At 41.3% G+C, this 26,237-nt stretch overlaps 1 protein-coding gene across 1 annotated transcript in view; it reads right to left on the bottom strand.

Moving 5' to 3' along the window:
• Positions 1 to 22,738, bottom strand: part of LOC105986095 (cytochrome P450 4X1-like) — a 23,117-nt gene extending 379 nt beyond the window's left edge. Inside the window, exons 1-11 of the mRNA XM_013016852.1 lie at positions 22,562 to 22,738; positions 21,352 to 21,493; positions 19,930 to 19,974; positions 18,485 to 18,612; positions 14,969 to 15,096; positions 14,728 to 14,882; positions 8,939 to 9,039; positions 7,561 to 7,751; positions 4,582 to 4,715; positions 2,716 to 2,780; positions 839 to 921 (exon numbers count right to left, since the gene is read on the bottom strand). Of these exons, the coding sequence (XP_012872306.1) occupies positions 839 to 921; positions 2,716 to 2,780; positions 4,582 to 4,715; positions 7,561 to 7,751; positions 8,939 to 9,039; positions 14,728 to 14,882; positions 14,969 to 15,096; positions 18,485 to 18,612; positions 19,930 to 19,974; positions 21,352 to 21,493; positions 22,562 to 22,738 (1,349 nt within the window). The remainder of the gene's footprint in view (positions 1 to 838; positions 922 to 2,715; positions 2,781 to 4,581; positions 4,716 to 7,560; positions 7,752 to 8,938; positions 9,040 to 14,727; positions 14,883 to 14,968; positions 15,097 to 18,484; positions 18,613 to 19,929; positions 19,975 to 21,351; positions 21,494 to 22,561) is intronic.
• Between the last annotated feature and the right edge of the window lie 3,499 nt (positions 22,739 to 26,237).

Genomic DNA, 26,237 nt, shown 5'->3' with positions numbered 1-26,237 from the left:
AGACCGTGTCGCTTGAAGAAGTGGTATTTCTTCTGACTCCTTAATAAATTTCTACAATAACAAGCCTGAGGTTCATTGTCTAGCAGTGAGTGTGTGTGTGTGTGTGTGTGTGTGTGTGTACGAGCACGCACGTGTGTGCGTGTATGGGAGGGGGGCTGTCCTGGGGCTTGAACGCAGGGCTTGGGTCCTGTCCCTGAGCTTTTTGATTAAGGCTGGCATTCTACCACTTGAGCCACAGCACCACTTCCAACTTTTTGGTGGTAAATTGGAGATAAGAGTCTCACAGGAACTTTCCTGCCTGGGCTGACTTTGAACCATGATGCCCAGATCTCAGTTTCCTGAGTAGCTAGGATTACAGGCATGAGTCCCCAGTACCTAGCTAGTGTAACAGCACTTTTGTACTAAATGTCTGAGAGACCTTTGGACTTTAGCCTTTTTATTATTTCTACAAGAATACGGATTGGGAGGCTCCTAGGTGCTGCCTCTCTAGGCAGCTGGAGTTACTGGGAGAACTGTTTCTTTTGCATTGTACGTACATATACATGTATGTGCGTGTGTGTGTGTGTGTGTGTGTGTGTGTGTGCTGCACTGAGCCTGTAAACAATAAGCAATACTTACACCATGGGCTTGTTTTCTGAGGCATGTTACATAGGCTATGAAAGATGATAAGGTTGATCTTTGTGAGACTAGTTAACTTTTAGGAGCACTATGAGGGCCATACCTTATAAGAAGATGAGGTTCCAGGGAGGAATTTATGGAGCTGAGGGGCTAGAGAGAATGAGCAATTTCTAACTAAACATCTTGATACATTTTTCAAACATCTTCAAATTATACTCACCTTGGTCCGGCTGAGAATGGTAAGAAGGCATAAGGATGTCTCTGGTCAGAATTCTCTTTGGTAAATCTCAAGGGGTCAAAGACCTGAAATGAGAAAACAACCATATCTCACCCCCCAAAATGAACTCATTTCTTAATCTACTATTTTGTGTTGATCAATAGAAACATGAACTACATATGTATTTACAAATATTATGATAGCCACATTTCAAAAAGATATTACTTTTAATAATAGTTATATAACAAAAAGCCCTCTATTGTTCCAACATGGAGTCAACATAAATAATTACTAAGAATGTATTTCACAGCCAGGTGCTGGTGGCTCAAACCTGTAATCCTAGCTACTCAGGAGGCTGAGTTCTAAGGATCACAGTTCAAAGCCAGCCTGGGCAGGAGTCTGTGAGACTCTTTTTTTTGGGGGGGGGTGTGTGGTCGTGGGCCTGAACTCTGGGCCTGGGCACTGTCCCTCAGCTCTTCAGCTCAATGCTAGCACTCTACCACTTGAGTCACAGCGCCACTTTCGGCTTTTTTCTTTTTGCTTATGTGGTGCTGGAATCGAACCCAGGGCCTCATGCATACAAGGCAAGTGCTCTACCACTGAGCCACCTTCCCAGCCCCTGTGAGACTCTTATCTCCAATAAACTATTACTCAGAAAAAGCCAGAAGAGGTGTTGTGGCTCAACTGGTAGAGTGCTAATCTTGAGAAAAAAGAAGTTCAGGGACAGTGCATAGGCAGAGTTTAAGCCCCAGGACTAGCAACAACAAAAAAGAAAAAGAATATATTTCACATTTTTTAATACTATGACTTAAAAATCGACACCTATTCTCAACTAGCCAAAATTTAAGCGATCAGGAGCCACATATAGCTGGCAGCTGCTTTGTTGAACAATGTACCACTAGACCTGCAGACTTTATTGGAGTCCCTAGTTGACTTGTGTGCTAGCCAGATTAAAATATGGTGGCAAGAGCGATATTATTTTCATGTTGGAAGTAAGAATGCTCACCCACTTAGAACTAAGTCAAACAAAATGACATACAGTAGTCTAGCTTCCTATTTCATGTCACGATCATAAATTCCAGTGGCTATGTTAAGGAAAGCACTGGTACTTATGTTTTGAGTTGTGAGAACGTTGAATGAAGGAACTCAGGGTGACTACTTAGCTTCTCTTTACATGCCCAGAACTTCTTTCCTCTCTTTCTCAGACTATTCTAGGCTCCCGGAAATCACCCTGTATGGTTTTCCATTGGGTTTGGAAAGGGCATTGGCAAAAGGGAAAGAGAGAGAATTTGGGGTCCTGATTCCTTGGCTTCTCCCTACCAGCTTGCTTTCTGAATCTCAACCACAGATCCTGGCTGATGGTCTTTTCTCTTGAAGCACTCCCTCCAGGTTCTGTTACCCTCTTCTGTGAGTTACAGAAGGCCTAAAAGAAGCAAGCATTTCTGGAAGATATCTATTTGCTTCCCTTCAATCCTGTCCATAAACAATTCCTTTGCAAAGCACTATAATCACTCAATTTAAGTGTGCCATCTTGTTCTATACAGCAAAGGAAAGGCTGAGTTGCCTGAATGACTCCATCAACTGTCCACAGTTATGTGGATATTTGGGTGAGTGGTTGGTACAGTTTGATAGATAAGTAGCTAAAATAGAGACTGGCTATTTAGAGCAGATTGTGGAACATTATGGCAATCTGGAGTACTTTATCTATTCAGGTAAAGTAGAATAGGGAAAGAAGACAGTTCCCATTATAAAGTTTGATACACTTTTGGTTATTATGTTGATTTTGGTTTGCTTTTTGTCATTTGTTTTAACTGTGGAGCTATCAAATCTTGAATTCTATATAGCCTTCCCTATACAGAAGGTCCAAGGAAGAGTCCTACCTTGGGGCTTTTCCAGACAGCAGGATTGTGGTGAAGACCCCAAATACTAAGAACCACGGTCATTCCTGAGGAAGGAGGGAAAGAAAAGAGAATGTGGGAGAAAGAGAAAATAGTGGGCTACTGCTATATAACTCTTCTGGTAAGGCTTTTCTTCTAAAAGGAAAGAGCTAGATCTTATCAGAGCTATGTGGAAAAGCACATGCCACCAGGAAGGATGAAACTTGGGTCTGTAACCTTCATTTTTAATCTGTTTCCAATCTATTCAAGTCAGGGTCCTATTCTCTGGAACATTTGGTGTCTTTTCAACTGCTAGACTGTGTTGATGTCATGGCCACATTGAGAAGTTACTGACATATCTGTTAATAAACTAGAGCACCCAGTAGACAGTATGGTTACCTAATATAGAACAGATCTGCAATTCCATTACAAAGACCCAGTGACTAATTTCTCTTGCTGTTGTTCATTCATGAAAGGTGAAGAATTCTGGGAAATATTTATGTGGGTTGGGATAAGAAAAGAGTTGGGTATAGTGGCTCAAGCTTGTAGTCCAAGCTACTTGGGAGGTAGAGATGAAGAGAATCATGGTTTAAGGTCAGTCTACGCAAAGGTTCATGAGATGTTATCTTAACCAATAAAAAGTTAGGTAGCATGGCAAGTGCTTGTCACCCCAGTTACTCAGGAAATGTGAATAAGAGGATCCTGGTCCATGGCCTGAGTACAAATGTGAAATCCTATTAGAAAAATGAAAGCAAAAATGATCCAAGTAGCAGGGCACCTGCTTGGTAAGTACAAGGTCCTGAGCTCAAACCCCAACACTGCAAAAGAGAAAGAAAGAAAGAAAGACAGACAGAGAGACAGAGAGAGAGGGGGAGGGAGAAGCGTAAGGAGAGAGGGAAGAATGAGGGAGGGAAGGGAAAAAGGAAGGAAAGAAGGAAAAAGAAGGAAAGAAAGAAAGAAGAGGAGAGAGAAAACGAGCATCATTTTGGCACAGAAATAAGTCTGGTACATTAATTCAGGCTCTGTTAACACAGGTACAGTAACAGGTTGTACATGTTTGTCACATGCAGATCTGTTATCTTATTTCTTAAGGCAAATATTACTAGGACACAAAAAAAAGGCAAGGGAAAGGCTGTCTCATGTAACCCTGCCTTCCCCTAGGTACACTGCCCAGAAACCTGTATGTTCATGTCAATTAACCTCATCAGCACAATGGGATTCCTCCCATTTTTTTTTTTTTTTGCCACATTAGAAGATTTGCTTTTTTTGTGTCAGTCCTGGGGCTTACACTCAGGGCCTAGGTGGTGTCCCTGAGCTTTTTTGCTCAGGACTAGTACTCTACTACTTGAGCCACAGCTCCACTTCTGGCTTTTTGGTGCTTTAATTGGAGCTAAGAATCTCATGGACTTTCCGTCCTGGTCTGGCTTTGAAGTATGATCCTCAGATTTCAGCCTCTTGAGTAGGATTATAAACATGAAACCAGCTCACATCAGAAAAATTTTTAAAAAGTGTTTATAAACATGTAAAGCATTATACAGGTATCTATTAGGATTAAGATAATAACACTCATTTCCCATGAGTCTCATACTCAGCCTAACAAAGATGATCATAGAGACCATAGCTCACAATGAGAGAAACGCTGAGTGGGATTCTGTAATTGTGGATTCTGGGCCTAGCTTTACTACAACAGTCTATGTGGCCTGGGAATGACCAAAACTCACATCTGAAAAAGGAATTATCCTCTGAGTTCTTAGTACAAAGGCTGAGAAGCACACTTAGGAGCTAAAACCCACCAGTCATTGTCACTGTGGTCCCAAGATTGGATCTCATGCTCTCTAGGAATTGGTTAGAAAAAAAAATGGAAAAGACCTGCAGGCAAGGAACGTCCATCTGGGAAGATAAGAGGCTTGCTGAGTTCTCTGGAAATGGATGGGACTGGGGGAAGCAATCGAAACATCTCCTTGATGCACATTGTGGTGTACGACAGCTCATCCAGCTTGTCCCTATGAGGACAAGGAAAAGAGGAAGAGAGACAGGGAGAGAGGGAGGGAAGAAAGAAAAAGGGAGGGAAGGAAGGAGAGATTAAGACTCATCCACTTTGTAAATATTGGCATTTGTCTTTTTCCTAGAAAATGTCACCCTCAGGGGACTATTTTGCTATGCATTTATGCAGGACATTATTGTTTATATGAATTATATTAGCTGAGGTCCCAGAGGTGAAGTCACCTGACACTGGCTAAGCTACTGGCAGAAGGGTTTGCCAAGGAGATTTCTTAAAAACAATGCTGCGAACCTTAGCTCATCATATATAGGAAAAATATTTAAGAAATATTAAGGATGGGGCTGGGAATGTAGCTTAGTGGTAGAGTGCTTGCCTTGCATGCATGAGGCCCTGGGTTCAATTCCTCAGCACCACATAAGCAGAAAAAGCTAGAAGTGGTGCTGTGGCTCAAGTAGTAGAACACTAGCCTTGAGCTGAAGAGCTGAGGGACAGTGCTCAGGCCCAGAGTTCAGGCCCCACAACCAACAAAATAAATTAAGGAATGAAGATAGGAGATGAAAGAAGTTTGAGAGAGAGAGAGAGAACCTGTGATTTGAAGAGAATTGTCAATGCTGGAGTGCTGTGGACAGGCAGTAGGGTGTACTCCATGTTTAATGAAAAAAGAAAGGCTTTGTGACAGTCACTAAGGTGATCACACACATTCTCTTGGAGTTTGGGAAGCACAGGACAGACAAAGGCTACAACTCAGAAGGGACAGAGCCAGCTGAGGGAAGATAAGGATATGGGGGGGGATGTCCTATGGACTAGTATACTGGACAGAAGAGGGAGAGCTCTGGAAAAGCTGGATAAAGATTCTGCCCAAAGACCAGAATTCTCATGTCCTGTGAATCACCATGGGGATGTTCTGGTGATGGAGTGATACCCACTAATGAACCCTGTGAGAGAATAGCCCAGAAGCTCTGGGCATGATCAAGAGCCAGCTCCCTTTTCCTCACCTCTTTTCTCCTTGTAATCATTTCTGGAAGGTTCATAACTTCTGAGCAGAGAAGGAGCTGGTTGGTAAGAATAAGTCAATGACAAACCCCTCACTCTGGCAACTTCCAGGCCCAAAGAAATACCCAGCTGGAGTAGAGGAAGACATTTAAACAGACAGCTGCTATTGGAAGGGTTTGTTATTACATTAGGCTTCTGATTTAAGTGGATAGCAAGGAACTTCTACAAGACTCGCTCAAGGTTTTTGCCTCTTAATTGAAAAGAACTTGCCCAAGAGCAAGTTTGAAGTATCAGAAGAATAATGAATTTTTTTTTTCATTTTCACTTATTTATTTTTTACTGGCCCTAGAGCATTTATGCTCAAGGTTAGTCCTCTACCACTTGAGCTACAGCTCTACCTCTGGATTTTTGGTGGTTATTTGGAGATAAGAGTTGATGGACTTTTCTGCTTGGGCTGGCTTTGAAGCAAGATCTTCAGTAGCTAGGATTACAGGTGTTAGCCACTGGTGCCCAGCAGTTGTTTTAATTTGCATTCTAGCCAGTCAGATGCCTTTGATTATCAATGATTGTGTGTATTTGGTCTATTTGCCTAATTGTATTTCTAACATTTTTTGATTATGTATTTTGAATGCAGGCTTTGGCCACTCCTCAAGCAGAGGATAAAAACAGGTAAAGCTGCTTATGAATAATTTGAATAAGCACTTTGAGTAATTAAAGAAAACAATCATATCCAGCTCAATCATTGTGCAAAAAGAAGAAAAGAATTTTGAGCCAACTTAGAAATGGCCTGACAGAGATTCAAAGAGAGAAAGCTGGACAGCTTTCTTAGTAATTGCTCTTTGCAATGTGTTTTTATTACTTGTCTAGAAAAATCATAATTTCTCAGAATACCACATAGAAATTTTACTAACTGTAACAATATGTACATGTTACAGAATGAAAACATATTTTGTTCTGTGGTATGTTTGCCTTTCTTTAAAGTACATGCAATTAACAGATCATCTGGGTATTTACTTTCTCACCTACTGGAGACTTAAGTTACTACTTTTACTTTTTAGCTAAACAAGAATGAGAAAAGCAACCTGGGCACTGGTGCCTCATGCCTGTAATCCTAGCTACTCAGGAGGCTGAGAGATCTGAGGATTATGGTTCAAAGCCAGCCCAGACAGGAAAGTCCATGAGACTCATATCTCCAATTAATCACGAGAAAACCAGAAGTAGAGCTGCTGCTCAAAGTGGTAGAGAAACTAGCCTTGAGCAAAAAAGTTCAGGCCCTGAGTTCAAGACCTATGGCTGACCAGAGAAAGAGAGAGAGGGGGGTGGTGGCAATATTTGACACATGAAGGCATTTACCCTAGTCAATGTTAAAGTATCTAATTTATGTTGGAAGGTGATATTCAGTGTTTCCAAATTCAATGAGTGAATAAAAATGATTGCTTAGCTAGATGGGAGGACAGGGGCTCCCACTTGGTTTTTCTTATAGCAGCAGTAATTTCACAGCCAAGCACAGACAAAAGAACTTTTGTGAGGCACTGCCTGATCTGACAATGTACTAGAAGCCTATGGCAATCAACTCAGCATTGCACTTTGTAAGAACAGACACATCAGCCTCCTCTTTTCCAATGTGCCAGAGCTTGGGTAAAAGGAAGAAATGTGGATTGACTAGAAAAACAATGACAGGAAATTTCTGGATGAGCATACTTCTTTTGCAAAAGACAAGGGGGCAAATATGAGATTCTCTTGAGGAAGAATAGAAAAGTAGCCTGCCTTTTCTGCGTTCCCAAGCACATATCTTGAGGAGCTGCCATCACTAAGGTAACAGGAAAAAAATAGTTCAGGGATGCAGATCTTACCAGGTAATGGAAGACCCATCCCCCAGGATGCTCCTGACTTCCTCCCGGCATTTCTCCTGGTGCTCAGGGTTCAGAGCCAGGCAGTAGAGGAGCCAGGATAGGCTGGATGCTGAAGCCTCGTGCCCGGCCAACATGAATGTGGCCACCTCAGAGCGCAGGTCAGCCTCTGAGAAGCTGTCTTCATTTTCAGCCTACGATGTACAATGGAGACGTTTTAATGAAATGTCAGCATACTGATGTTTGGAGGCACAAGTGAAATAATGGCTGTTGGGAAAATTTTCAGGTTTTAAAGAAACTTGATTTTAATTCAGTGCAGCAAACTGCAATGAGCCATACTGTTGTCTAGAGCTCAAAAAGGGAATCAATGTTAGATAAGAAAAGCAGATTTTTGCAAAGCGGGGCTTTTAATATTCCCATCAAAATATTTAGATGAAAAAATTTTCAGATTTTGTTAAATACATGTTTATTAGCTATAAGAGCATGAAGATTAACAGTTAATAATTACAGTTCCCCATGGAGGTTTAGCCAGTTGTATACAGCACTTGGCTACAAATGCACAGCCTTAGGTTTGATTTCCAGAACTGACAAATAAACCCCACATATGTATGTACCTGCATTTATGTAGGTATATGTAGTTTATACACATATTGTTTATATATAACCATATATTAAATATAGTTATACATGTTTTCATCTACATACAAATACACACATTTACATATATAAATATGAACACTGACATTGTAATTCCTACTACATGTGAATGAGTATGTTTCATTCAAGATCAGCTAGGTTAGAGATTCATTCAGAGATCAATTAGAGCTTTACTCTTTGATAGTGGATTGTCACTTAATGCATGAATAGTCTTCCTTTTTGCTTGATAAAAAAGCCAGCGTTTAATAATAAAGCAATGTAGGAGGGATTTATCATCACTTTAATTAAGAACTGACTGGCATTCTTCCATCCAGCATATCCAGATTAAAAATACCAGCTCCTCATTTTACATGTTTGCATGTATGGCCCATTTCCTGGGATTCTCTGTATTCCATGTGCTATATTATAATTCTCCAATCCTGTCAAATAAGTAATTTAGTCGTCACCGAATCCTTCTAGTGGAAGAATTGCAGAATTCATTCTACCCCAAATTGCATGGAGCCAATCTCTCCACAGTGCTGTTGTGCCAATACTGAGGTTTGAACTGGGGTCTCATGCTCTTGGTTGGCTTTTTTGCCAAAGTCTAACACTCTACAACTTGAGCCACACCTTTACTTTCAAACTACTGTTACATTTAGTTGGCCAGTTTTGCTTTTGTCTTGACACCCCATCTCTACACAACGGACTAGCTGTTTGAGCAGATTTAAATATTTGGAACATTTACCTGTGCAGAAAGAATAATATCCAGAATATCCTGATCCTTCTGAGTGTTATCCTGCTTCATTCCAGTTCTGAGGGAATTTGTTCTTTCCTGAATTATCTTTTCTGAGAAAAATATATCTCAATTACCAAAGTGACGGCAAAGCCAATCCAAGTCAAATAAATTATGAACCAATGCAGAGCCTATGAATAGCTTCAACCTTTGCCTGCTTTCCAGAGGCCAGAGTTAGTCCATTACATTTAAATAGATTAATTTTCACAGATAGTTTATTTAGCTCAAATGTATGACATTTGAGAAAGTTGCAAAGATAAACAGAACTCATAAGGTAAATAGTTTATATTCAACAGGTAAGCAATATGATTTCAGATTATTTTCTTTCTCAGTTTAAAAATCTTCTCTTCATGGAAACCATTAAATAAAAATTCAAAACAAACAATTATTTGAAACTACCTTTTTCTACAGAAAGTAGTCCAAGTTTTCTCTCTTGGGGTGAATTTTTGTCACTCCATTTTCTATTTTGTCTAGCTTTTAAAAATAGGAGTAAAAGAAAAGCAGTGTATTATGGTTTTCAAAAACATTTTCTGTGTATCAAGAACTTTTTTCCTCCTCGCCAAGCCTTATTTTGTAAATTTGTGATTCCCCCCCCTTTTTCCTGTTTAAAACTAGCTAATATTTTCTGTGTGTGTGTGTGTGTGTGTGTGTGTGTGTGTGTGTGTGTGTGTGTGTGTGTGTGTGTGTGTGTGTGTGTGTGCATGGATGCATGTGTTGGACCCTGTCCTGAGCTTTTGTGCTCAAGGTTAGTGCTCAAAGCTGGCTCCACTTCTGGCTTTTTGGTGTTTAATTGGAGGTTGAGTCTCACACACTTTCCTGCCAGGTTGCTGAGCAAAGATCCTTAGATCTCAGCCTCCTGGGTAGCTAGACTTAAAAGCATGAGCCACGGTGCCAAGCTTGTCATTGTACCTTGCTAATTTTTGTATAGTTATTTTCTTTTGTATTATTTTTTATTATATTCTTTTTTAAGATGATTTTTTCCCCGTTAATGGCTTCATTTTAATTTTTAATGCTTTATGGGAGTAAGGTTGGGACAAAACCTGGAATAGCTAACATAACATTAAAGGACCAAGCTAGAGGATTGATACTGTTCAACTCTGAGATTTACTCTAAAATTACAATAATCAAGGCAGTGTGCTATTGGTAAGGGAATTGGTGAACATATAAAAGGGTCTCAATAAAAAACATAGAACTATTCAAATAGAGTCAACTGGTCTGTGATTTAAAAGGACAAAGATACTTTTTCAACAAATGGGGTTACTAATTGGACATGCACAGAAAAAATCCAGACAATCTTCTTTCACCAAAATTAACTTAAAACAGATCACACATTAATTTTTAATACAAACTTATAAACTTCCTAGAATAAAACATCGGAAAAAATCTAGTTTGGCAATGACTTTTTAGACACCATACCAAAAGCATGATTCCTGAGAGAAACGAACTCGTAAGCTGGACTTTATGAAAACTTAAAAGCTTTCATTCCACAAAAGGTTCTGTTAAGAGACGAGAAAGACAAACCACAGACTTGTAAAAGTCTTTGCAAATGGTATATTGGATCAAGGACTGGTATCCAAAATTTCAAAATATCGGGGCTGGGAAGGTGGCTCAGTGGTAGAGCGCTTGCCTTGCACGCATGAGGCCCTGGGTTCGATTCCTCAGTACCACATAAGCAAAAAGAAAAAAGCCAGAAGTGGCGCTGTGGCTCAAATGGTAGAGCGCTAGCCTTGAGCTGAAGAGCTGAGGGACAGTGCCCAGGCCCAGAGTTCAGGCCCCACGACCGGACCTTCCCCCCCCCACGAAATATATATATATATAAAGGATTATTTTGTGTGTATGTGTTGGTCCTGGGGCTTGAATTTAGGGCCTGGGTGTTGTCCCTCAGTTTTTGTGCTCAAAGCTAGCATTCTACCACAGGTCAACTTCAGGTACGCTCTCTCTCTCTCTCTCTCTCTCTCTCTTTTAGGTGATTAATTGGAAGTGAGGATCACAGACTTCCCTGTTTGAGCTGGCTTTGAACATCTTCAGATCTCATCTTCCTGAGTAGCTAGGATTACAGGCATGAACCACTGGCACCCAGTGAAACTTTTTTTTTTAAGACTTACACAATTTGGCCCAAATAAAAAAATGGCATAGGATCTGAACAGACATCCTACCCAAGAAAATATGAAGATGGCAAGCAGATATATGAAAAGATGCTCAAAACCATATGACATCATATGGCTAAAATCCCACATAGCAGTAATGCCAAATGTTGCCAGGGACAGGAACTCATGGCAGGAATGAAAAATGACTTAGGCATTTTGAAAGACAGTGTGGCAATATCTTACAAAGTGAAACAAAATCTTAGCATGTCATCTAATAAGTGTGTCCTTTGCTACTTATCCAAAAGAGCTGAAAACTGATGTTGACACAAATCCTGCACATACGTGTTGTGTTGCTACTAGCTTTGCTAATTACCCAAATAATTATAATTATCTAAACTCAAGATGGTTCCCAGTAGGTTAACGGGTGGTAACTTGTGGTAAATGCAGACAATAAGTTATTATGTAGTTAAAAAAAGAAATCAAGCCATGGAAACCTACGGAAGGAACCTTGAATGCATATTGCCAGATGGAAGAGGCAGTCTGAGAAGACTACACTGTGTATGATTTCAATGACATACATTATGGAAACAGAGAAAACATCAAGATAGAAAACAAAAAAAACAACCAAACCATGTGGTTTCCACAGGTTCACAGGGAGGAAGGTGAAATTAGTAAGTAGAGTATAGGTCAATGAAATTATTTTGTATAAGATCATAATAATGGAGATACAGTCACTATATCTTTCTAAAAGCTCTAGTGTGTACAACACAAAGAGTGAACTCTGAACTATGGCCTGTTGTCCATCGCGATGTACCAATAGTAACAAAATAATTCTAACAATGTGCCACAGTGATGCCACAGAAAAACTGTAATGGGTGGGCTGAGGAGGCCCACAGGAGCTCTGTACTTTCTGCTCAAGTTTCTGATTGCCTAAAACTAATATAAAATGAACGTTTATCAATGCTAAGTGAAAACCTACAACGTCTCTCTCTTTTTTAGTCAGTCGTGGGGCTTAAACTCTGAGCCTGGGCACTGTCCCTCAGCTCTTCAGCTCAAGGCGAGCACTCTACCACTTGAGCCACAGCGCCACTTCCCCTACAAAGTCTCTTTAATTGAAACACTTTAGTAAATAATAGACTAATGGAACAGAAGAGCAAATCCAGAAACAGATCCAAGTATATACATCAGGTTAGAATATGATAAAGGGGTATGTCTCAAATCATTGGAAAAGAACATTTAGATGAAAACATGATGAGATGACTGCATAACCATTTGGAAAAAAAATGGATCAGTGATTCACACTATAGAACACATAAGACAGTCTCTAAGTAGATCAGACAACTCAATGCAAAAACAATAAACCCATACAGGAATTATTAGAAAACACAGATGAATATCTCTGTGACCGAGTTGTGGGGAAGTAGTTTTCAACTGGGGGGAAATTTTGACCCCAGGAGACATTCAACAATGTCTGGATGCATTCCCCTGTTTGCCACAACTGAAGAAATTCTACTGGTACCAAGCATGTAGATGTCAGAGGAGCAGCTAAGCATTTCACAAGACTTCCCACAATAATTCAAGGTTATTAGGGTCAAGGAACCACCATAATAGAGGACACTCTCCTCCTAATCCTTTGCATTAAAAAAATCAGAATTGTATAGTATAAAGAAAATACAAAGAATTGTCTCATCAATTCTTCTGTAGCTGCCCACAAATCCATTCCTGTTTGCTCCAACAAACTATCTAATACTGATATTTTTGTGTGTGAGGATGGGGTCATAAAGCCAAACAATGCCTACCTTTATCTTAAATTTTTCTAAACTGCTTTTCTGAATGTCCTTCTTATGTGTGTGTGTGTGTGTGTGTGTGTGTGTGAGAGAGAGAGAGAGAGAGAGAGAGAGAGAGAGAGAGAGAGAAAGAGAATTTTTGTCAGTGTATCTCTCCAACTTCGTGGGGGCAAAGGTAGTTGATAATAGTAACCCTACTTTATATTTAATGCGTATTCAGTGTGGAGAACGGTTCCCGGTGCTCTACGTTCAATAGCACACTCAATATCAGCACAAAACCTAGGAGCAAGGTTCTATTTTAGCCCCACTGAACTGATGGCAATGAAGCAAAGCAGTAAGTAAGCCAGTCCAATCATGTTGCCAATAAATGGTGAAGCTGATGAAGGATTGGCAGCTTCATATACTTTCTCTATTATGGCGTTCATGAAAAGAAATGTCAGATTGTGTTAGATATAATGTCACAAAAGTAATTTAAGATTTGTGGTTTACGTCTCACTATTGTAAACATATTTTTGAATCAATCTACTTTTGATTACATATCCATATCTACTCTTTCTCTGGATTCATTCCAATATCTCATGGGTATTTTAGCTTGTAATTACTACTGTAATCACTTTTACAAAACCAACTTGCCATATGTACTTTGAAATTCTCAGTGGCTTCTTGTTAATTTATATTTATGCTCACTGCATATGGTAAGTTTGTATATTGTGTAGAAAAGTTCTGACATGATTAATGACTATTATGGATGCAGCAAGTGATAGGAATCTGCTTTGTTCTCCTAACTCCATGCTGCACCCATGGCCCACTGACCCATGGGACCTTCCTGATTCTCAGGAAAACTTCACCCCTGACTATTTTACTACCACAGATCCTAACAGGACAGCTCAGACAATAAATCCTCAACAGGATTGGACAAAGACTTTGCAAAGAAGAGTCTGACCTCTTTCCTGGTCTCCTCTTCCAGCCCAGTTGTTTTACATATCCAAAGATGTTCTATGAAGGACTTGCCTCTCCCTTCTTGGCCTAATCATTTTATGTATCCAAAGATGGAATATTAAGGATTGACTCCCACCCTATTATCCCAGGTGCATACAGACGCCAGGCAAAACCTCAGGTATGCGCAGACATGCTTGATGTGCAGGCAGGGCAATCCACCCAAGCCTGGCTGTAAACATTCCATTGTGGGCCTAACTGAAAATCCTTTCGCTTTCCTAGACTTTTTCCATTAACTTCTGCCTCCTTGCTCAAAGCTCATATAAGCCCGACCCCAAATCTACCCTGTGACACAACCTCCTAGACCATGGGAAAGTTGCTGCCCCTAGCTGTTATGTCTCAATAAACAGGCCTAGCCTATTGAGAATACAGTCCAGCCTATTCTGTTTTCCTTTCAACTCCTCCATTTTTCTAACAGCAAACTCTTTTTAAAGGTCTCAAGTTGCCATTTATTTGAGCACTGTCCTTGTCAAAGCTCTATGAAGAAAAAAATTTGGTCAGGTGCCAGTGGATCATGTCTAAAACTCCTAGCTACTCAGGAGGCTGAGATCTGAGGATTGTGGTTCAAAGGCAGCCCAGGCAGAAAAGTCTGTAAGACTCTTATCTCCAATAAATTATTCAGAAAAAGCTGGAAGTAGAGGTGTGGCTTAAGTGGTAGAGTGCTAGCCTTTGAGTACAAAGAAGCTCAGGGACAGCGCCCAGGCAACTGAGTTCAAGCTCCAGGTCTGGCAAATAAAAAAGAAAGAAAATAAAAAGAAAAATTCTTTCTTGTTCACATTAACTTCAATTAGTAACTTTCAGAGAGGTATAATGCATTCATAACAGTGCAAGTTTGGTCAAGCTCAAACCCAAGAAATACTTGTTTATTTACCTGTGTATTGATGTAGTACTTTGGTTAACTCCTGGAAGTGATAGCCCTTAGGACTGAATTTGAAAATTATGTCATAATGATGCCAGAAATTGTATGATCGATAAAATATAATTTTCCCAAGTTCCAATGTCACTTTTACATAAGAATCATGGGTGCTAGAAGATAAGAGTTGAATCAATGTGTTAATACCTAACTTAGATCATGATGAACAAATATCCTTTTTTGCTCTCCTGTCACTGACCTGTTTATCTGGCAGTTGGTCTCCTGGCTGAAAGCACATTTCATGATTATGTCCAGGGCCATCAGGTTGATATGTTCAAAAACCTCCACAGTTGTGTCATGAATGCTGCAAATCTTCTCCCACTTATCCTAGTACAGGAGATCAAGATCAGCATCAATGCCTCACCAGTCTGCCTTTGTTTGCAGGCTCTTGTTTAACTTTGCCCTAATGGTCTAAAGGACACAGCCCTGACACACAGGAACCAAAGGTCAGAGAGTAAACAAGCCAGCCACTGTGCTTACTCTGGGCATGAAGGAGGGAAAATGTACACTCAACTGAAAGAGAAAACCATGCAACAAACTGCACATCTGGAAAATGATCAATGATGACACAATTCTGCTTCCAAACAGACCAGAGGTCCATAGGACAATGGATCACCACCCCACCCCAAAGGCTTTGTTTTCTTTCAGTCCTTAACATGCTAGGTACTCCCTCCCTACTCTCAGCCACCATAAGCACATTTAAAAAAGATCTGAACATTTTCAAAAGACATCTTAGACTCAGAAATTGGGGACAGAGAGAAGGTAGGAGTGGTTGCATGGAGCTGGTTCCCGGCCAAGCACAAACTGCCCAACCAGATTCCACACAGACTTCCATGGTGCTGGAGCTGCTTTGCTTGACTTTTCTTTTCTTTTCTTTCTTTTTTTTTTTTTTTTGGGTCCGGTCGTGAGGCCTGAACTCTGGGCCTGGGCACTGTCCCTTAGCTCTTCAGCTCAAGGCTAGCGCTCTACCACTTGAGCCACAGCACCACTTCCGGCTTTTTTCTTTTTGCTTATGTGGTGCTGAGGAATCAGACCCAGGGCTTCATGCATGCAAGGCAAGCGCTCTGCCACTGAGCCACCTTCCCAGCCCTTGACTTTTCTTAATTCCACCAAACCCCCTTTATAAATGACAGTATTCTTATGTAAAAATCTTTTGAGTAAAACACTGAAATTCTTAAATTCAGTTCAAATTCATAGACTGATAAAAACTTGGGAGACTGAATAAAAGGTGAAGGGTATTTTTAAAATGTTGCTTAGCCAAGTGCCAATGGCTCATGGCAGGAAAGTCCATAGACTCTGATCTCCATTTAACCACCAAAAAGCTGGAAGTGAGTTGTGGCTCAAGTGGTAGAGTATCAATCTTGAGTGACAAAAACAAGGGATTGTGCCCTGGCTCATAGTTCAAGTCCCAGTACAGCATACACACAACAAAACAAAATAAAAAGTTTACCTAAATGTTGACTTTTTAGTCAGAAGGCTTCCATTCGAAAAGCTTAATATATATGCAGTATTGAACTAAAGGTTTGAATTCTAAGTAGAATTCACTTGCTAAGCAAGTGCTCTACTGCTTAGCCAGCCCCTTTTTATTTTATTTTTCAGAGAGGGTTTCCAGCTCTTACCCAGGCCAGCCTCAGACCACAAGAGCCTTCTACCTCTACTTTCCAAGTAGCTGGGGTTATAGATAGGTACCACCACACTTGGATCTAACATATTTTTGATTAACATGTGATAGTTATATATATTAATGAGGTTCAGTGTGATATTTCTGTTCATAAACACAGCATGCTCTGATGGGTACAAGTAGTGAGTTTGGGAAAAATCAAAGGGAAGACATATGGGAGGAACTCAGGGAATTATGAGACAAGGAAGGCAGAAATGGCTCCTATAAATTGGAGGCAAAACGCAAACACAACCACTGGCAGATATGAAATTGCGCCAAACACTTAGCAATACCAGAATCAGAAGATGATACAGACACACCCCTTTCCCTCTGGCCTGCACCTGGAGCTCTCTAGTTTCTGCCTGAAGCATTTACATCCATGTTTTCACCACAAAACCAATAGGGATTAGATCTGCTCTTGTGAGCTTGGTTTTTAGGACCTAGCTGATGAACTGGTAACAGTAGTTCTTTGGGGGAACAGAGATAGATTTGCCAATGAGAGTGGAGGAAATTTGACTTTGTGGAATTTGAAGTTTATGAAGAAACTATACTGTCTGGTATTATTATTATTATTATTGGCTAAGGGGCTTGAACTCAGAACCTGGGTTCTTCTTCTGAGCTCTTTTTGCTTGAGGCTAGCGCTGTACCTCTTTGAGCCACAATTCCACTTCTGATTTTTGTGGTTAATTGGAGATAAGAGTCTCAAGGGGACTTTTCTGTCCAAGCTGGTTTCTAACTGTGATCCTCATATCTCAGTCTCCTGTTACATAAAAATCTTTTATGTAAAAAATTGACATTCTTAAATTGAGTTCAAACTAATATTTATTGAATGCTAGGATTACAGGTGTGAGCCACCAGTACCCAACAACCATTTGGTTTTAAAAGGAATACAATTTAAAGATAAAAAACCAATAGCAAAATAAAGCTTTGGAATAAAACTCATTTCTAAATCAGAAGCCAGCCACCAGAATGCTCCTATGCACTGTCCTCTTGATCCTTTAGAAGGTACAGGACACTTCCTCAAAAGCCTGCACCTGTTACAAGAGGAAACTCAAATCTGTGACTCTACTAGAAACATTTATCCTTTGCTCAGTCCTTCCTGGCCATCAGAAAAGGCCATTTACTCTGCTTAGAATTCTCTCATCCATATTAGCTATGTAGGTAATTTCAGCTTATAGTTCAAGATAAATTTGAGTCTTAGCTAGGTGCCTGTGGCTTATGCCTGAAATCTTAGCTACTCAGGAGGCTGAAATATGAGGATCACAGTTCAAAGCCAGCCTGGGCTGAAAAGTTCCCATGAGGCTCTTACCTCCAATTAACTACCAGAAAACTGGAAGTAGAATTGTGGCTCAAAGTAGTAGTGCACTAGCCTTGAGAAAAAGAGCTCAGGGATAGCTCCTAGGCCTGGAGTTCAATCCCTATGACCACCACCAACAAAAATGTTGTCTTGTCTGAAGACTGAAGTTCCAACAGATGCTTTTGGCTTTTTATCGATCACATCATTTACTCTCTGAATCTTGCCACTTTGTACTCGGCTTACTGCCAGAGACTCTCAGAAATATCTTAGACATAGGGTCAGATTTATTTTCTCTCCCTCCCTCCTTCCCACCATTCCTTCCTTCCTTCCTTCCTTCCTTTCCTGCCTCTCGGCCTAGATGCTACACCTAGTTATTTTTTGCTCAAGGCTAGCACTTTACTATTTGAGTCACAGCTCCACTTCTGGCTTTTTGGTGGTTAGATGCAGATAAGAGTCTCATGCACTTTCTTTCCTGGAATGGTTTCAAACTGACATTCTCAGATCTCAGCCTCCTGAGTAGCTAGGATTAGAGGTATGAGCCACTGATTCTTAGCCTTTTGTGTTTTCTTTTTCTTTTTTAAAAAAATCACCCAAACAGCACAGCAAATGCTTACGAAGATACTTACTACTCAATGCATATTTGTACGTGATTAATTTTTAGAAATTCTGATTTTCACTATTCACGAAATGAATGCCTATACAGGGTTGGTTGGAAGCATTTGCAGTGGCCCAGCACTCCATGTGCTCACCGCACTTACCAGCATTGTGTTCACAGAATGGGCCATTGCATCCACATATGTTTTTAGGGTATCACAATGGAATCCAGGAGTCAGTAAGCGACGGTGCTGGAACCACTTGGGCCCATCTAGATTCAGGAGTCCCTTTCCTTGAGAAATAAAAGGAACACAATCTCAAGGCATTTGATTATGTGAGAAGGAGAGGTTGAGATGAGGCACACAGACAGCAAAGAGTGACTTGAAGCACAGTCATCGTGAAATAGTGAAATGTTAAAGTGGTGCTTGCTGATTAAGATGGTGAGAGTCTTGACTGATGCCTGCATCTGGAATGATATATTTAACACTGTGAGAAAGTTTCAAAGTCTGATGCATTTGGAAGTCTGATGAGATGAAAATGCCAATTCTAAAAATCACAAATTATAACCTACAAGTCATTAGGAAGTAACAACTTTCCTGACACTTAGTTTTTTCTGCAATCGAGTGTGACATTACCATGTTATGAGGATAAATGAAAGTGCATAGACCCTCCTTAGTTCATGAAAAAACTATACTCATTTCCTGTTCACTGAAAGCCAATACATAAGCCAAACTGTGAAAATGAATTTATCGAGAGCTAGACAAGGATGTCCATTTGGTTCCCCGATTTCATCTTCGTGAGCTCTAGTTTGTTAATGGCACAATTTGGAAATGTTAGGCAAGGTTAGTATCTTAATTGCCTATTGCCAGAATGATTATTAAGGATTTGGCTTTCAAAGAACTTTATGATTGACACACTCATTGAATGTTTACAATATACCAGACTCATGGTGCATGGCTTTGTGCTATTACAATACCAGCCATAACAGCATGTGCTAGAAATATGTGTTTCACTTATATCAAGCAGCTAGAACAGTGACACTTATCCTCATTTTCAAAGCTGAGGAAATTGAGGCATGGAGAGATTAAATTGCTTCCCTTAAAATTACATTTGATCAGTCTGTTGGGATGAGGGGAGGATTCACATCTGTTGGAAATGGAGCCAGGAGCTTATAGTCTTTCATTAAATTATCTCCTGGTCAAACATAAATACCAATTACTTGACAAAAACCTTGCTTCATCTATTCACAAAATGTATTTTAGAGAAAGTTTCACTGATTGACATACAGAAATGGGAAGACTCCAAAAAGAAAGAACAAGAAAAAGAACTTCAGGAAACAAGAAAGACAAAAGAGTAAAATCAATTTGAAAAAAAGAGGAGAGGATCTCACATATGCTGCCTTGAAAATGGAACTGTGAAGAGACCAACAGATCAGGAGTCATTCCAGGATGCTTTGCTATTTTGACCTTTGAGCTCCCTTTGATCTTCTCCTAGATGATGTTCATTATAGATCTACCTTACTCTTCATTCTTTTGAGCTCAGATCTGATTATTTTCAACAGAAAGGGGACTTGGGACAAGGGTAGATTACCTGTCTCATTGGCACATACCAAGACATGGTGTCATGAACTTGTGCAGGTACTGAGATTTAGGGTCTGCAGATTCAAACAGAAGAAACAGAAGGCAGTATTAGAAGAAACACTCTTTACCAGTTCAAGACAGGGAAGGTTTTTTCATTTGCTTGCATTTAGCCTGAACATTAAGCAAAAGGGAGCTAACATTTAGAAGCAGGGGGAAACTGTAAGTCTTGATTAAATTTCAGACAATAGCAAGTCCCAGGAGGCAGAGAGGACCCATATTCAGATTCTCTTTTGGTTTCTCCCTCTACCAAGAGGATCAGATTGCTGGAGGACTGCCAAGTTTCCAGAGCAGGAGTGCCTTGTGCAAGTGTCTTACAACTCTTGAGGTGAACTTGAGACATATCAGGAGGACTGAAAAACATGGAGATAAAGGCTAGTTCTTCTTACCAGGGTTTGTTTGTTTTTGCGCCGGTCCTGGGGCTTGAGCTCAGGACCTGGGTGCTATTCTTGAGCTTCTTTTGATCAAGGCTAGCACTCTACCATTTGAGCTCCAGATCTGGATTTTTGGAAGTTTATTGGAGATAAGAGTTTCATAGGCTTTCCTTCCTGAGCTGGCTTTAAGCCTCAAGCCTCAGATATCAGCCTCCTTAGTAGCTAAGATTACAGGCATGAGCTACTGGTGCCTGGCTCATACTAGGGTTTATTAAGGATATACAGAAGGGAAGATTAGAATATGAGATCTTAGCTAGGCATTGATGCCTCACACCTGTAATCCTAGCTACGCAGGGGGCTGATATCTGGGGATCACCGTTCAAAGCCAGCCTGGGCAGGAAAGTCTGTGAGACTCTTATCTCCAATAAACCACTCAGAGAACCAGAAGTGGCACTGTGGTTCAAGTGGTTGAGTGCTAGCCTTGAGCTGAAGAGTTGAAGGACAGTGCCCAGGCCTAGAGTTCAAGCCCCATGACCGACAAAAAAAAAAAAGAATATGAAACTTTGATGAATAAAAGCTGGCCATTTTAGCTTTGTGCTATAAACTAGGCCATGATAGATGCTCTGAAATTGGATTGGATGACTCATGCCTCCCAAAAGAACAGAAAGGGAAACCAGCGTGGATCATAATCAAGAGGTTGGACTGGTAAACGAACACTCTGGCAGCCAATGTTTCATACTGAGCCAGCAGAGGGAGAGTCTTCTGATTTCCTCTGAACACAGAGTGGGGCTGGAAAACCCCTGGCCAGGCTGGGCTATGAAGAGCCCTAAGGCTAGGGAGAGACAAGGGTTTAGGGAGCATATGAAAATTTCCTTCACCTGGCTAGGATACCTGACCCATCTCTGTATTTACTCCAGGGTTTCTTAAAGACATAATACCAATTTTTGCTTCAGATCCTGCCTGTGGGTCATGTGCATCTCCTCAAAGGATTAGGTTCCTGAGATTTGCTCTTTTTCTTACCTGTTCTGTTCAGAAGTGTCTTTGCATAGTCTGGGTCATAGATAAAGAAAAAGGCCTGGAAGGGCCCAATCCAGCAAGGGAAAGCACAAGGGTATTTTTCAACAATCTCATCAAGTTTCTCCATTGTATCTTCCTGAAGAAACTGCAATGTCAAAAAAATAATAGAAATTAGAAAACTAGCAACACCATTCTTAGGTATCTATCTGAAGAAATGGAAGCCAGGAAACAATAGACACTTGTACACCCACATATACAGAAATGGTACTTGTAATATTGCTACAAGAGGGTAAGTATGGTTCCTATCAGTATACTAGGTATGAGTTCATAGTGCTAGGGATTTAACACTACTCACAGTGGTGGGTAACTGACAGGAATTGGTATAAAGTGATTCCAGGTTCCTTTCTTTTTTTGCAGGATAACTCCAAAGTGCACAGAGTTCTCCAGTGGGAGTAAGATTCAGTTACCTACAGCAGTAACCTGCTTGACAATGACTTGATGTGGTAGCCTTCCCATCGTCTCACCTGCCAAATCTGCCAAAATTACTCTTGCAAAAATAAATTGCTTGCTCTCAATCACTGTCTCATACCTAGTTCTGAAGAACTAAAACAAAGGTTAAATATAAAATGTTAAGAGAACTGCCAGGTGCTGGTGGTTCACCTTTAATTCTAACTACTTAAGAGGCAGAGATCTGAGAGTCACAGTTCAAAGCCATCCCCTGAAGACAAATGGGAGAGAACGTTATCTCCATCCAAATAACCAGCCCTAAGGTGGAAATGGAGTGTGCCTCAAGTGATTGACTGCCAGCCTTGAGCAAAAAGGCCAAGCAAGATCACAAGATTCTGCACAGGCACACAGGTGCTCTCTCTTACACACACACACACACACACACACACACACACACACACACACACACACACACACACCAAAAAAAAAACACTGTATGTGGAAGGCATTTTGCAATGTGGGATATGCAGAGATATGGGTGAGACACTGGAGAAAGGCTGTCTCCAATTGGAGTTATACACCTGGCTTTCTTTTTCAAGGTCCAGGCTCTCTAGATCCATCCCAGCATCGCACTGCTTCCTCTCCGTGCCCTTTTCCTGCAGGGCTGCGGGAGAGTCTGTAGAGAAAGAGGCTGAGCTGTCAGTGCAGGGCCCAGGTCCCCAGGAAGGGAAGGAAGCAGCCGCCTTGGCCCCTCCCTTCCATCTACCTTCTGGTGGCCATGGAACCAGTGGGTGGGCGGCGCGGGGAAGGGGCGCAGGTCCCAGAGCAGCCGCTGTCTCCTCAGGTAGAGCTTGATGGCCTGTAGCAGCGCCAGAGCCAGGCAGAACACCAAAGCCAGGTGCAAGGGCCGCGCCCAGCGCGTCTCCAGCCAGGAGGCCTCCATCGCTCTGCGGGGCGTTCTGCGCTCTGTGCACCAGAACGCCCGCCAGCAGCCCAAGGTGGGGGGTTGGGGGAAGGCGTGTACTGGGCGCGTGCGCTCTCTCTAGACCCCAGGAGAAGAGAGGAGAGGTTCTGGCTCTGCCCTCCCCTCCTCTGAGCCAGAGGAATCCCGGGAAGGAGGAAGGGCGATGGGAGGGGCAGCTCAGTGCAGGAGAGGGAAGCAGGCATGCTCTGGCTCCTGCATCTCTAATCCTTCATCCAAAGGACTCATTGATTCTCGCTTCAGGCTGATTTCTTAGAGCTGCTGGGTGTCAGACTCTCAATGGCAGAAGATTTGAATTTAGATTTTGAAATACCGTTCAAGCTGAGATAATTTTTTGTCTTCTTTGTAACAAATAAATGAGCTTCTTTTACCTACATCCTCCCTGGGATATTTCAAGCTCTTTGTATGAGGACAATGAACACTAACTTGGGAAGACAGGCACAGCATCACACCAAATGTAGTTTTGTTATGTCCAGATAAGGATCCCCAAAGCTCGAGCCTGGACTCACCACGGTCACCAACGCAGCGGGTCAGAGTTGAGAGCCCCGACTTCCAGTTTAGCAGGGTTACAGCAAGGGTAGGGGGTTACATGATTGGTTAACCTTTAGTGAGTGAATCTTGTAACAATCTTATTGGCTAGCATGCAGGCTTAAGCAGTAAACTATGTTAACTATGCAATCTTAAGAAACCTCTGCAACTGTAGGTACCTTCCTGTCATCTGCTGATGGCTATTGCTAGGGGAGTTATGGGCAGAATGTTATTGGGACATTTCATGGTTTTTCCAGGAACCTGAGTTCTTACTTTCTTTACAAGTCTTTACCATGGACACTTTTGGTAAAGGCCCTCACAATGGATATTTCAGTAAAGGCCTTCAGAATGGATACTAAGTCCAGAATGGCTGTACTTTGGCTAAGGCCTCTCATTCCCTCCCCTTCCCTTCCCTTCTCTAGTAACTAAGGGAGCCAATCATGGATCCCATATTTTCTATGGGTTGATATTGAGCCCTTAGTACCATCAACTGAACTGTATTGACTCGCTCTTTTATGAATGGGACCAATCTGTTGACTATGCAAGGTCCAATTGTGAGTCAGAGAATTAACAGTACCAAAGGCCCTATTAGGGGAATAATCCATTGAGCCCAAGGGTTATATAGCCATCTGAAGTCCAGGTTGTTAGCTGGGCGCTTATGGAGTCCCTTACACAGTTTTTCTAAGGCCTTTACATTTTCTTCCACCAGTCCTGACTCTGATCACAGCTAACTTAATTTTATACCAGCTGTACTCATGAGCTCCAATTTTAAGACATACTCATACCATTTGCTACATAAACTTTCTGGGGTTTGTCTTCTTCCCTTTTTCACTCTGATACGAACATTTTAAGACAATCCTTACTTTTCAAATCCTTTCTTATCCCGAAGACCATTTTGCCCCCAATTCCTTTCCCAAGGCTTTCCTTACTACTCTCTTCTTTCCCTAAGTTTCTTTGCCACTTGAATTTAAAACTGCCCCATTTTTTCCCCTTTGGCTTGTGGAGCCAAGTTATCTCAGAACAGCCTCAAGGCACCACTGGGGTGGAGAAGCTTGCTAGATTTTAAGGCTAAGAGCAGGGCTGGGTCTCATTTCTCTACCTCCATTGATAAAAATCTCTGAATACAAGGTAGAAGGAGATGTAAGGGGTATGGTATTCTAGGCTCACACAGGGGCTAGTCTGGTGGGGTTACTATTCTAACACACACCCAGGAGGAAGCAGGTTATTACCATACCAGAGTCAAACTAGGCTGTGACTACAGAGTGGATTTCCAGTCCCTATGCCCTGAAGTGCCTAAGGCCAGTGATGTCCTTGCCCCAATATCCACTGTGGGAGTAGAGAAGATTACTGAATATCATCAAAAGAATGTCCCAGAAAGTCTTAGATTTGGCAGACTCAAAGCAGTTTTCCACTGGGAAACAGTCTCAGGGGATGGAATCAGGCAAGAGTTCAGGCTACTTTTTCCACGGTGGAGGTGGTCCAGGTGACAATGTAGATTTCCTCCAGGTGACTGTAAGGCTGTCATTGAACTTTATCCATTAAGGTGTGCAGCAGTAGCAGTAGCAGCAGCAGGATCTCTCAGTGGCTCCAAGGGACTGTCACACCTTGTGCTGGGTTGCACATTCCTACACAGACTGGTTAAGGATACATTGCATAGGCTTGGCAGGCTGTGGCCCCCTGGTTTTTAAGACTGTTTAGACAATAGCACAGGACAATTTACCAAGACAACAACTTTTTACTAGCCAGATATTTTTTTATTGTGAAAATACTGTACAGAGGGGTTTCAATTACATGGACAAGATAATGAGTACGTTTCTTATCAAGCATTGTAGGCTCCTCCTTTGTTTCCCCTTCCCATCCCCCCAAACCCTCCCCCCCCACGCACCAAAGTTGTAAAGTTCGTTTTCGACATAACAACTTGTACATCTCATTGTTGCAATGGGTCCACCTGTATCCCTATTTAAACAATTTTTTTTTCCCCTTCCACTCCACAAATTATACCGACATCAAATACAGTGAAAGCAGGGGTTATACTGTGGGGGAGAGACATACAAAGCAACAAAGAAATAATCTTATAAATGTGTTAGAAACAAACACATGAAAGAAAAAAAACATTTGAATACATATCTTAGGGTTCATTTCCCTAACATCAACTTATCTGACCTTTTCTGCTTGACTCAGACATATACTAGATATTGCAAATAAGGGAAACCATGTTTCTTTGGGCCTGCCTTACTTCACTTAATATAATTTTTTCCAAGCCTTTCCATTTCCTAACAAATGGGGAAATGTCATTCTTTCTGATGAATAGCCAGATATTTTTGTAACCATCTCTGACAGATGCAGTCCACTCTTGCACACCTGTTAACACTATTCTATTTTGCCTCATTTTTCCAAAACTGACTCTGGACTCTTGATCTTAAAAGGGGGTTGATGGGTGGAGGTCCATCCTCTGTAACTTCTTCAAGCTGACTTCAGGAACCTATAACCTTAGCCTATTTTACAAAGAGGCCATCAGGGTTAGATGTCATTAAGAACAATATTTTAACTTTTGACAAATGCACAGACCTTTTCTCCAGCTACAGCAGTGTAGCTTGTTTAGCACTCTGGTTTGCAAAAGCATCTTTCTGGATGGCTTAGGAATGTGATCTCTAGTGACCCTAACAATGCCTAAGTTACCTGTGCAGGCCTTCAGGCAGATATCAATAGGGACACACTCTCAGGTTTACAAACTTTTTTCCTGAACAGATGAATTTTATATAGCTGGTGTCAGCTCAAAAGTTACTGCTGGGCTGGGAAGGTGGCTCAGTGGTAGAATGCTTGCCTTGCATGCTTGAGGCCCTGGGTTCGATTCCTCAGCACCACATAAGCAGAAAAAATAAAAGCCGGAAGTGGCGCTGTGGCTCAAATGGTAGAGTGCTAGCCTTGAGCT

This window comes from Dipodomys ordii, unplaced genomic scaffold (assembly GCF_000151885.1).
Source record: "Dipodomys ordii isolate 6190 unplaced genomic scaffold, Dord_2.0 Scaffold33, whole genome shotgun sequence".
Classification (NCBI taxonomy): domain Eukaryota; kingdom Metazoa; phylum Chordata; class Mammalia; order Rodentia; family Heteromyidae; genus Dipodomys; species Dipodomys ordii.
Note: the sequence above shows the minus strand (reverse complement) of the source record. Positions and strands in the feature narration are given on the sequence as shown.